The 13,239-nt window shown below is 39.1% G+C and overlaps 1 protein-coding gene across 1 annotated transcript in view; it reads left to right on the forward strand.

The window, feature by feature from the left end:
* Positions 1-2,666: 2,666 nt before the first annotated feature.
* Positions 2,667-13,239, forward strand: part of LOC121381461 (calcitonin gene-related peptide type 1 receptor-like) — a 74,432-nt gene continuing 63,859 nt past the window's right edge. Inside the window, exon 1 of the mRNA XM_041510779.1 lies at positions 2,667-3,102. Within this exon, the coding sequence (XP_041366713.1) occupies positions 2,667-3,102 (436 nt within the window). The remainder of the gene's footprint in view (positions 3,103-13,239) is intronic.

Consider the following 13,239-nt stretch of genomic DNA (forward strand, 5'->3'; position numbering starts at 1 on the left):
AACAAACAAGCACGCAAGGAAACAATAACAAAACAAACCAAGAACAACAGACGAAACAACAAGACATCCCCCGCAAAAGAAAATAACATTTTGACAATAAAACATAAATATCTTTATTAATGTTTTCTAATTTATGAACTTTTTTTTCACATACGATAACTACGATAGCATAAATACTAAACTAAAATGCTTAACAAGACACAACCTTCAATAGCCATAGCATAAATACTAAGCCAAAGTGATAAACAAGACACAACCTTCAATAACCATAACAGGACATGAAATAAACATTAACGCTATAATTATATTTGCTGTTTGTCGTGTCATGCTTTATATTGTAGCTGAACGAGACGGTAAACGAAACGTCACCGTCTTGAGGTACACCTGAAAGGGACCGGTTTATTACGATAACTTGGCGCTGTAACAATGTCAATGGCGTATCAAAATAACATTTATAACATTATAGATTTATAGACTCCCGGAGCCGGATACCCAAGTGAAGTGATAACGGCGATACTGTAGGTAGTAGAAAGTAGAGTTCTCCCAGAGTCGACGTATCGAAGAAATCGCGTTTCCTTTCACTTTGCAATTTTCGAGCGCTACAGGAAGTCATTGACCCCAGTGCGGTCGCTCTTCCCTGAACACTGGCTAATCATTTCAATTAATATTGAGAATTCGGAATGAATGCTGTATGCCTTGACCAAGTATGTACGAGAGCCAAACACCCGTGTGTTATTAACAGTGAGGATTCGGAATGAATGCTGTATGCCTTTACCAAGTCTATACGTGTTCAAACACCCATGTGTTATTAATTGTGAGGATTCGGAATGAATGCTGTATACCTTGACGAAGTCTATACGAGAGCCAAACGCCCATGTGTTGTTATTAAAAAGTGGAATTATTCATTCGTATTGTTTGTTTTCTTGCAGAGAGTGGGCGCGCCTCCAGATTGGTGAGATCGTGTTCTGTCTTACGGAAGTAAATGACGTGAATGTGTCCACGTATAGATGCGGTGACCTTCACACTCCGGGAATCGTGGGAGATAATCGCGTCAGATACAGCCTGGTCAACGGCGGGCGTCTGAAGTCTGACTGACTTTGTCATCACTTCTCGATCAAGTCGAGAGATAAAGAGTTCCTTCAGCGTTGAGCTCGTTGCCACCATTTTAATAAGCGATTTGTCTGCACGCAACGACAGGTCGTGGCATAACCGATGTATTAAACCAATCACACAGAACAACTAGTGCGATAGATTCTTCAACCGGATTAACCAGCTACCAGATATCAGTGAGCTGGTCATTCGTGTAAACCAAGTGATTTAAAAAAAAAAAAAAAAAAAAAAAAAAAAAAAAGCCCACCCCGCAAAAAAAACCCCACAAACTATATCTAATTGTATTATTATTGTATGTGGGACCGAATTAGACTGACTGGCATCGTAGTTTAAGATGGCATCAATTGCAAGATGTCCATTCGACACTGCATTGTTCAGAGATGCGGTCTTGATTACGGATAACGGTTTTGTCGTTCAAATTGACTGTTTAATGTAATATACATTAAAACGCCTCAAGACGTAACAAAGTCGCAGGACAAAGTCTACATTAAACCGTAACTCAGTCTTAGTCCATTGTTAGACATTGCACACATTTTAGTTATTCACTTTGAGACCATCAATACTTGCTAATATGTTCAAAGTAATATGCGAACGCTTTTAATCAAAAACGTCTGCTGTGACATTAAATCAGTCAACGCATGGTATTAACATACGACAATACTTGCTGGTTTCAACACGTGTCCATATGTCAGTGTCCTCGCTGAAAATTATGCATTCTTTTATCAGATGAATCCGGTAACGTTTGTCGAGTATTGGATCCTTGTTGTTGGATGCAATAAATACATTTCCTTTACGAATTCAGTGGCACCAGGGGTCGCTGCTGTGATTGGCTACTCACTCGGACATATTTGATCGACATCCCGCCCATCGGTACATTTGTTGTTCAACAAAGCGACTTGATTGTGCTTTTATTGGAAGCGCTGTACATTACTACAAAGGAAGCAATGCGGAAGTCGATACACTGGTACTAAGCGCGTTAAGCCGGTCTAGACAACTGTGATTTCCGATTCGCTAACCGGCAATCGGCTACCAGTGGTGTCCGCATTTGTCATCTTTACAAGATAAATGTACGCCAGAAGCCCGACATCGCGGCCGTATGAGTGTCAATCAGCGCTGAAAGAGTTATTGACGCACAGCAAGAATTAATGTGAGAGGAACACCCATTATTACGGATGTGAAAGACTGCGTAACCTATAATGAAGACACCAGAAATAACCTTTGGTAATGAACTTCTTATTGTAAAAGGTTTTTATTGGTGTTAGTCACCTTTTAGACATCTGTTGACACACACAAGACAATTGACTGTGACAGAAAAGCGTTCACTGCTCCGCAAATTATGATGTACGGGACTTCGTAAACTATAGTGTAACTATAAGAATACAAGATAAAATCTAGCTGATTGAAAACGATTCCTGTTAGAACTCTAATACAACTTTTAAACGGACTGTCTCGTGTTTGCTATCATTCTAACAGATCCTTTTTAGTGTCTTAACAATTCGTCGTAAACAGTAAGACCCATAAAAACCACAACGAGAGAGAGAGAGAGATACTGAACGATGGAGATGCTCTGCCGTGACCGATACGGCTCGTTCCCGCTATCCGTGTTCAAGGTGTGGTCATGTACGATGTGCTACTCTTACCTGTTCCGGGACAGTATGGAGCTGAGGGCCGACATGCCCAAGCCGCAGCTCGTGGCGATAAACGGTTCCCGGTACCCCCCGGGGACGGTCTTCTACCCCGATATCCAGAACACGACCATCGCCCGTGCGGTCTGTAATTCACTGGACGATTTCAACTGCGGCAGATGGACGTCGTGTTGCCGGAGGGCCGTCGAATGCTGTGAGGAACAGAACCACGATCCACCCCCCTCTTTCGAGGAAGACGAGTACTGCCCTAGGACGTGGGATGGCTTCGGTTGTTTTAAGGATACGCGGAGAAGCGGAGTAGCCGTTATCAATTGTCCCACTTACATCGAACACAGCAACCCGGCAGGTAAGGTTTTCAAAACTTCTTTAAGACATTAAAGTCGTGATGAATGACCAAACCGTACAACTCAATAAGCTGTAAACACCGATTACCGGCCTTGGTGGTGGTCCATACTGACGTCCGAAAGAAACTTTACAAGGCTTGAAATAATATTATATACATGTATACATTTTTTTTAAAACCTGGTACGTGGGATATTAAAGGGACATTCCTGAGTTTGCTGCAATTTTAAAGATGTTATCGACTAACAGAAACTTTTTAACGATTGTAATTGCATATCAAATATATTTTTCTGCGTAAGATATTAGTGGCTGTATAGTAAACGTGTATATATATATATATATATATATATATATATATATATATATATATATATATATATATATATATATATATATTATACCTGTTACGTGGGATATTAAAATATTATGCAGTTGAAAATCTAAACGTCACAATGCACGTTGTGATACATGCAAAGTCTTTATAAGGTGGTTTCTAAATTGGTTCTTTTCGATTAGCAACAATATGTATAAAATCATTCAAATTTTATTAATGTAAATTTTCTTTTGGACGTAAGTATGGTTAAACCATCGGCTGGTAGGTACTAGGTTCGTACGCCGGTACCGGCTCCCACCCAGGGAGAGTTATTAAAGGGACTATCCTGGGGTGGTTGTCTTTTTAACGTTTACGACTAACGTATCTTTTTGATGACTGAAATTACATATTAAATATGATATCCAGTTTAGAATATTTTTTGTTTGTATACACAAGGTGTTTATTGTCGTCCATGTTTAAGAGTACGAAGGAAATGTTTTATTTAACGACGCACTCAACACATTTTATTTATGGTTATATGGCGTCGGTTAAGCGTACGCAGAAAACAAATCAACAGTGACTGATACTATCATAAGCACACTCATTAATTTGAACTTATTTTCGTGCTTATATCCAATTAAGGTTCAAGTACGTTGTCCTTGGCACACACCTCAGCTATCTGGACTGTCTGTCTGTTAGTTTGTTAATGGTTAGTGAGAGAGAAAAGTGTGTATTGGCATTACACCCATCCATTGAGCCCGTAAGAACTCGCTCTAGGTTGGAACCGGTACCGAGCTGCGAACCCTGTACCTTACAGTCTACAGTCCGATGGCTTAACCACTACGCCATCGAGGCCGGTCCATTAGCACCTGACACTGGTATTCTCAACAAGAAAATATATTTAATACGTAGTTTTAATCGTCAAAAACGCCCTGTTAGTTAGAAACATCTTACGATGGCTGCACATTCAGGGCAGCCCCTTTAACGGCGATGGGAGGGGTAAGTCCACAATACCGATTTCTCTCTCACTAACCACTAGCAATTGATAACTAACCTTGGACAGTCCAGACTGGGGTGTCGTTAAACATTCGTTCATTCATTCTGTATGCCCAGGACAGCGTGTTTGGACCTTAATTGGATACCAGCACGAAAATACGCGGTAAATTGAAATGAATGAATGACTTATTTTCTCTACGTACTTAGTTCCAAGTCTGACTAACTGAACGAGGATTCTCATGAGTAAGAACATCAAAATACCTATACATTTGTCTTTAATTGAACAAAAAGGAAAGGAATGATTGTTAACGACACCTCAGCACATTTTAGCCTGTGGCTGTTTGGTGTAACATATGGTTAGTTGGACACTTAAAGGGACATTCCCGAGTTTGCTGCATTGTAAGATGTTTCCGACTAATAAAATATTTCTACGATTAAACCTACATATTAAAAAAAAAATTCTTGTTTAGAATATCAGTGTCTGTATATTCAATGTGTTTCTGGTCGTCTTTATATTTCTAAGAAGCCCACGCTGGATGTCTTCAAATAATTTCGTACGTACGAAAAAACATTTTAGGAAATAAAATGAAATTTAACCTAATACAAATATTAGAACGACCAGAAACACGTTTAATATATAGCCACTAATATTTTATGCAGAAAAATATATTTGATATTTTCTTACAATTGTTAAAAAGTCTCTGTAACACCTTAAAAACTGCAGCAAACTCAAGAGCGTCCCTTTAACCAATGGAGGAAGGAAACCTGCTACCGCCACATAAGCTACTATGTTTATTGAATTATCAAGGGATATTTAACATGCACCTTCTCACTGACTGGACAACAGATACGACAACTTAAAAACAAACACCCCCCCCCCCCCCCCCGCCCCCACCAAAACACCTTGTAAATATATATATATTTTTAAAACCCCCACTCGAGTCCATAGAGGACGATCGATCCTGCGACCCCTCGCACCTCAGGTGATCGCTCTACCCATTGAGCTACACCCCTCTCGGGAATGGATGACGTCATCTTGTTAACAGTGCACCACCTCTTTCGACTGCATTGCTAGTAAGGATTATGTAGGTAGCGCTATACCAAACAGCGTTTCGGCTGGGTCAAAGTTCAAAGTGACATTAATAGAGCAGTTAATATTAATTGCCGCCCCACTGGTGATAAACGTGTCAGTGGTGCTTGTCAAAAACGTCTGTTTTATTTGGGTAATAAACGTATGCCATTTTAGTCCATCTAATACCATTTTACTTCGGCTGTACTTGTGTCAAGCACCCTTGTGCTTCTAAAAATAAGCATTTCAAGTTGGTGCGAAACTATGAGTGTTTGTAACAACATCCTCTTATATGGAATCCCGTCGGTGGGCCCATTGGGTTATTTCTCGTTCCAGCCAGTACACCACAATTGGTCTATCAAAAGCGGTGGTATGTACTACCCTGTATATGGTATAGTGCATATAAAATATGCCTCATTACTAATGGAAAACAACGTTGCGGGTTTCCTATCTAAGACTATATTTCAGAATTATCAAATGTTTGACATCCAATAGGCGATGATTAACAAATGAATGCTCTTTAGTGGTGTCGTTAAACAAAACAAACTTTAACATTTTTCCTATATCGAAATAAGCAATCACAGATTTAGGTTCCACGTATTTCAGTTTATTCCCTGGGGACCGGCTTCGGTGGCGTCGTGGTTAGGCCATCGTTCTACAGGCTGGTGGGTGCTGGGTTCGGATCGCAGTCGAGGCATGGGTTTTTTAATACAGATACCGACTCTAAACCCTGAGTGAGTGCTCCGCAAGGCTCAATGAGTAGGTGTAAACCACTTGCACCGACCAGTGATCCATAACTGGTTCAACAAAGGCCATGGTTTGTGCTATCCTGCCTGTGGGAAGCGCAAATAAAAGATCCCTTGCTGCCTGTCGTAAAAAGAGTAGCCTATGTGGCGACAGCGGGTTTCCTCTAAAAACAGTGTCAGAATGACCATATGTTTGACGTCCAATAGCCGATGATAAGATAAAAAATCAATGTGCTCTAGCGGCGTTTTTAAATAAAACAAACTTTACTTTTTTATAGTGTTCATATGTGTGGTTCACAGTTGGTTGATGCATTTAATGTTTTTATCCACACGTGGTAACACTGATATCAAGTAGATTTTGTTTGATATTTTGTTTACGCAATTACCTTTGTTTGACATCCTTTTCTCTTGACTCTCAGCCCCCCCCCCCCCCCACACACACACAAAAAAGAAAAGAAGAAGACAAGAAAACCCAACAACTGGTGTGTAGTTATGTCTGTCAGTGTATATAGGATTTTGTGTGCGTGCGCGCGCGAGTAGGTGTGTATGTGTGCGTGCATTGTGTATAGGTGTGTCGATGTGTCTGCATTCATGTGCGTGTGTGTGTGTGTGTATGTGTGTGTGTGTGTTTTTTGTAGTTACTGAGCACCACTTAATACCGAAGCGGTGGATGATGTACAGTTTTAGACAAAATAGCGATATGTAATTTTCACCAAAATGGAATGGAAAGAAAATTAACGACTTTCAGTCACTTTTTGCAGCGAGATGTATATAGCACACTGATAATGCACTCACCAAATACGTGATCGGTCTGTGATCGATCCCCGTCGGTAGGGCCTTTGGGCTATTTTTCATTCCTGCCCGTGCACCACAACTGGTGTAACAAAGGCCATGATATGTATTATCCTGTCTGCGATGATGCATATAAAAAGGTCCCTTATTGCCAATCGAAAATAGTAGCTCATTGAATGACAGCTGTTTTTTTTTTTCTCTAATTATCTTAGTGGTCCTTAACCGTATGTCTAACGCCATATAACCATAATTAAAATGGGTTAAATGCGTCTTTTAATAAAAAAAAATAGTTCCGTTTTTTCTTCTTCAATGTAAAAGACTTCAGAACAACGGCATTAGACGTAACTAAATGCTCTTACTATTCGCGGATGGGCGATAAAGTCAACGTAATGCATTTAAATGATGTCAGTTGTTATAACTGCACAAATTACGTAATTGATCACCAATAGGCCAGCTCGTATCCATTTCCAGACATGTAATTTCTCAATTAGCCCACTTTCCTTGTATACATAACGCTCTACAGTTTATTACGCAATGTCAGGCTGCAGGTTAAAAAGAAAAGTAATGTTTATATGTCATGCAATAAAGAAAAGGAAACACTCTTTTTTCCATCCTCTTTTACTATTCTGTTTCGATTTTAAGTTAAAATACATCTTATACATTAACCCTATACGTGTGAAATAATAATACAGTAGTAGTAGTGGTAATGGTAATGACGGTAGTCGTGATGATAATAATAATAATAATAATAATAATAATAATAATGATACATGTACTATTTTCTATTGCAATTTATCCTTTAAATTAATTTAATTTTCCTTTCCTTCAATCTTTCTTTCTTTCTTTCTTTCTTTCTTTCCTTCCTTCTCTTTATTTCTATTATTTCTCTGTCAACCCCATAAAACTATAAACTATGTTTTACATGTATCTATGTCCATTATTACTGTTTGATTAATGTGCTATATATGTATATATGTACAACCCTGGCACTACTATATTTGTTTTCTGGGGTCAATAAACTTTATTAAAAAAAAAAAAAAAAAAAAAAAAAAAAAAAAAAAAAAAAAAGAAAGAAAAGGAAACGGGCGGGATGTAGCCCAGTGGTAAAGCGCTCGCTTGATGCGCGGTCGGTCTAGGATCGATCCTCGTCGGTGGGCCAATTTGCCTATTTATCGTTCCATCCAGTGCATCACGACTGGTATATCAAAGGTCGTTATATGTGTTATCCTATCTTTTGGATGGTGCATATAAAAGATTCCTTGCTACTAATTGGAAAATGTAGCGGGTTTCCTCTCTATGTTAAGATTACCAAACGTTTGAATCAAATAGTCGATTATTAATAAATCAGTGTGCTCTTTAACTATTTCCGATTAGTAACAAGGGATCTTTTATATGCAGCATCCTCTACAGACAGGATAGTACATACCACATCCAATGATGGAACGAGAAATAGCCCACGGGCCCACTGACGGAGATCGATCCCAGACCGACCACACATCAGGCGTGTGCTTTACCACTAGTATTACGTCTCGCCCCAGCTTTATTTTGAATACCTTTATCATTTACTATAATATGTACAAAAGCAGAATAATTTTGAAACGTGGGTATGATATTAACAAGTGAACCACTTTCCCCTTATTTCATAATTTTTCTTTCACACAGCAAAGTGATAGTAACAAAGAATAATAATATACGCATACTTTTGTATTTATATGGATTTTATACGCCACTAAAACTCGACTTAAATATCAATAAAGTCTATTTATATCTCTAATAATACCTTGTTAAGCACCCTATTTGTTTTATTGCAGTCATAGAGATCGTGTAACTGCAGGCGACACGTTATTCATGGCTCGTTTATTTTGAAGATGAATACAAATATTTTAAAATACGATATTACGTATTTGCAGCATGGTTATGTGAACGTTTCGATGAGTTTGGGAATTGAGAAGAAGGGTGCTTTATTTTGCAATTATAGGATATCTAACGAACTTCCATTTCACATCATGCTCATGTCAGAATGAAATTTTGAACTGTCACGAGCTTTAGCGACTTAATATAGTTACACTTGGTTGATGAACGAAATATTAACACACTGTGGGCTATATGAAATATGAAACCCCTTCTAAAGCCCCGTTCACATGACCACAATTTACACTCATGAGTAAAAGAATTTTTTTATTTAACGACGCATTCAACACATTTTATTTACGGTTATATGGCATCAGACATAAGGTTAAGGACCACACAGATATTGAGAGAGGAAACCTTTCGATTAGCAGCAAGGGATCTTTTATATGCACCATCCCACAGACAGGGTAGTACATACCATGGCCTTTGATATACCAGTCGTGGTACACTGGCTGGAACGAGAAATAGCCTAATGGGCTCATCGACGGGGATCGATCCCAGACCGACCGCGCATCGAGCGAGCGTTTTACCACTGGGCTACGTCCCGCCCCACTCATGAGTAAATATACATATATGCATATCTTACCCACGTAAGAAAACCTATATTTACTTTGCGTTTACATGACTACTGTATAAAAGGAAGATGGCCTGAGTAGAATCTGATTTCAGCCATTATAGAAATATTTGGAAACATTTGCTCAGGTATTCAAATATGTAAACAAATACTCTTGTATGTAAATGTGTGCATGTGAACGGGGTTTAAGCCTCCATACAACTGCACATTTTAAATTTACTCACCTGTGATATTTGTAAAAAAAAAATTGCACAGCTATTCACACTGTTTTAATTTAACTTTGAATTTTGAACTTTGAACTTTGAATTGAGTGTGGCTTCATTAAATACTGGAGTCTAGACTAAACGTTTTATAAGCTCGACTCTAAACGTTTTATAAGCTCGGGGCTTGATATATCTGCTGAAAGTGATCCTCACACATCAGAGTGTTTATAAACATACACACGTACGCACACATATTTACGCACACGCACTAACATGCACACACATACACAAAATATACTGATACACACTTACATATGCAGTGCCCGTACACACACACACACATACACACGCACATAAATACAGCCACATATGCATGCATACACACGCACGTATCCATGCACTCCACACAAATGCAGACTTCTCAAAAGGAACAAAAATTAATGAAATATTTTGTATATTCTCAGCACATTTTAAGCTTTTGGTGCTGTTTTGGTGTCCAACATATGGTTTTGTCGACACTTTTTCCGTCACATAGACTACTCTTCTGATATAGAGGAAAAATATATTTTATATGCACTTTCCAACTGACAGGATAACGAAAGCTACCACGAGAAACAGTGCATCGCTAGAGATGTCAAGTATTCTCCACTTATTAATACTGGGTGTATACTACCAAATAAAATCTCATAGACGACAATAATAACACATGTGGCTAAAACTCCTACCTGCAGCGTATCAATCAACATAAACGCCACGGATATACATACTACCACCCTCACCCTTAAAGTGAATCAGAAAATTGTTTGGGGTCAAGCTGCTCATTTCTGAGATAACGGGTAGCGTCTATAACTATCCTAGTTCCGCACAAAATTCGAGTACTTTTTTTTTACAGGTACCCCATACATGTTCCAAGCACAAGGCTACTTGACACAGTGGTACTAGATGAAATAAAATTGCATACAATTTTTGCGCAGATGAAACTATTTTTTTTACATCCAATACACTCACATTTATGACCAATCACAGGACTTTGTGGTGTTCACTTCTCTGTCAAAAGTTGGGTGCACCTCGAAGTTTGACCCGGCCGGAAGTTATTTGGTTTAGTACTACCTATAACTACTACTACTAATACATATAACGTGGTTAATCAATCATTTGAACAAGTCGGTTTTCTTACACCATAAAGATCACCCCATTCTTTTAACAACGCCTGTCTCTGTCTACTCTTCGTGTACAAGCAGGTGACAGGTTTATGGGTCGCTATATATAGAAAGGGGCCACGGCCGCGGTGTCATATGGGAGAATGAAATTAGTGAAATATTCAAACCTGTGACAAACAGACGTCTCGACATACTTTGTTGACAACCCGCAGGACCGTACCTACTTTACAGTAAATGAGAGTATAGTAACCAAAATCAAGGCAGAGTAACACACGATACTCACAGAGTGACACTTGTAAACTAAAAGACACGTTTTTTTATACTTAGGGATCCTGAATTGTTTAGTATAGTGGACAACACAAAAAGCTGTACACGAAAACACCATGCTTTGAAATTACATTCTATAGTACACTATAGAGTAAACTAGTACTTAATGTTTACTTATCACTGCATGGAACCGATACCGGGGTTACGTTCAGGCAGCCATTTTTTTGCTAACGCTTGCAGGGGCGGGATTTAGTTCAGTCGGTTGAGTGCTCGCTTGAGGTGCTTGCGTCGCAGGATCGAATCATCTCGATGGATCCATTCAGCTGATTGGGTTTTTCTCGTTCCAACCAGTACACCACAACTGGACAAAGAGCGTGGTGAGTGCTTTCCTGTCTGTGGGAAAGTGCATATAAAAGATCCCTTTCTGTATTTGGAAACATGTAGCGGGTTTCCTCTGATGACTACAAGTCAGAATTATCAAATTTTTGACATCCAATAGCCAATGATTAATTAATCAGTGTGCTCCAATGGTGTCGTTAAACAAAACAAACGTTAACTTTTTAACTAACGCCTGCAAGACTTGTTTTTACGCTGCGCATTAAACCGAATGAGCACTGCGGGAACCAGTCAAAATCGGCTTAGTGAACGTGGGCTGCTGTTTTAGCGATATCGGGCTACATAGATCGATGCCTACTGTGTTAGCGATATCGGGCGACATATCTTGATACCACGACTGAACGAGATAAAAATGGTTTTAATATATAATTAAAATTGATAATTTAGTAAATATAAACATACATTTAAGATTTTTAACACACCGATATGACAAACAGTTAATGAATGAAAAAAGAAAAGAAAAAAGTTTGTTTTGTTTAACGACACCACTAGAGCACATTGATGTTTTGTAATCATTGGCTACTGGATATCAAACATTTGTTAATTCTGACATATAGTGTTAGAGAGGTAACCCGCTACATTGTTTCATTAGTAACAAGGGGTATTTTATATGCACCATCCCACAGACATAACAGCACATAACACGGCCTTTGATATACCAGTCGTGGTGCACTGGTTGGAACGAGAAATAGCCCATTGAGCCAATCGACGGGAATCGATCCTAGATCGACCGCGCATCAAGCGAGCGCTTTACCACTGGGATACATCCCGCCCATTTAATGAATGAATGAATGAACAACTTGATCGTCGCACGAAGTAATAAAAATAACTTATACAATATATACTAGTATATGTTTATCAATTCACCGTACGTCTTCGAAATTTAAATGCCCTGAACGAAATGCCTTTATGTATAAACTATTTTCTACAGTTCTATGATTTTATAGCAATTGTATGAATAATGATAAGTGACGAAGACATTAATACTGTCTTTATTCCTAGTAGCAATACCCGGTGTCGGTCGCAGCCAATGCTTGTACAGATATCCGACACATTGTCAAACATTGGCCACGTTGTATTGAAATGCAAAATGTCCAGACTTGTGCTGTCTGTGATGGCAAAACATTATAGTAGTCTTGAGTGTTAGACTTTAAAGTTTTACAAGCCCTGGGCTGGGGCCTAATTCACTAAACTCTCGCAAATTTGCGATCTCGCAGTGCAGTGCTAAAAGACTTGCAAAGAGGATGCTTTGTTGTCTAGCAGAGCCTAAGTAAGAGACCTTTGTGAATTAGGCCCTTGGCCTGTACAATAACAACGTTAACTGGCTCTGGTGTTTTCAAGCGATAAACTTGCTTCAGAGTTCACAATAAGCCCAATCAATGACGCTGAACACAACAAGTCTTGGGTGTTTAACTTGCGCTGATGAAGGAAGGAAATATTTTATTTAACGACGCACTCAACACATTTTTTTTTACGGTTATACGGCGTCAGACATATGGTTAAGGACCACACAGATATTGAGAGAGGAAACCCGCCGTCGCCACTTCATGGGCTGCTCTTTTCGATTAGCAGCAAGCGATATTTTATATGCACCATCCCACAGACATGGTAGCATATACCACGGCCTTTGATATACCAGTCGTGGTGCACTGGCTGGAACGAGAAATAGCCCAAATGGGCCCACCGACGGGGATCAATCCCAGACTGACCGCGC

This window comes from Gigantopelta aegis, chromosome 9 (genome assembly GCF_016097555.1).
Source record: "Gigantopelta aegis isolate Gae_Host chromosome 9, Gae_host_genome, whole genome shotgun sequence".
Classification (NCBI taxonomy): domain Eukaryota; kingdom Metazoa; phylum Mollusca; class Gastropoda; order Neomphalida; family Peltospiridae; genus Gigantopelta; species Gigantopelta aegis.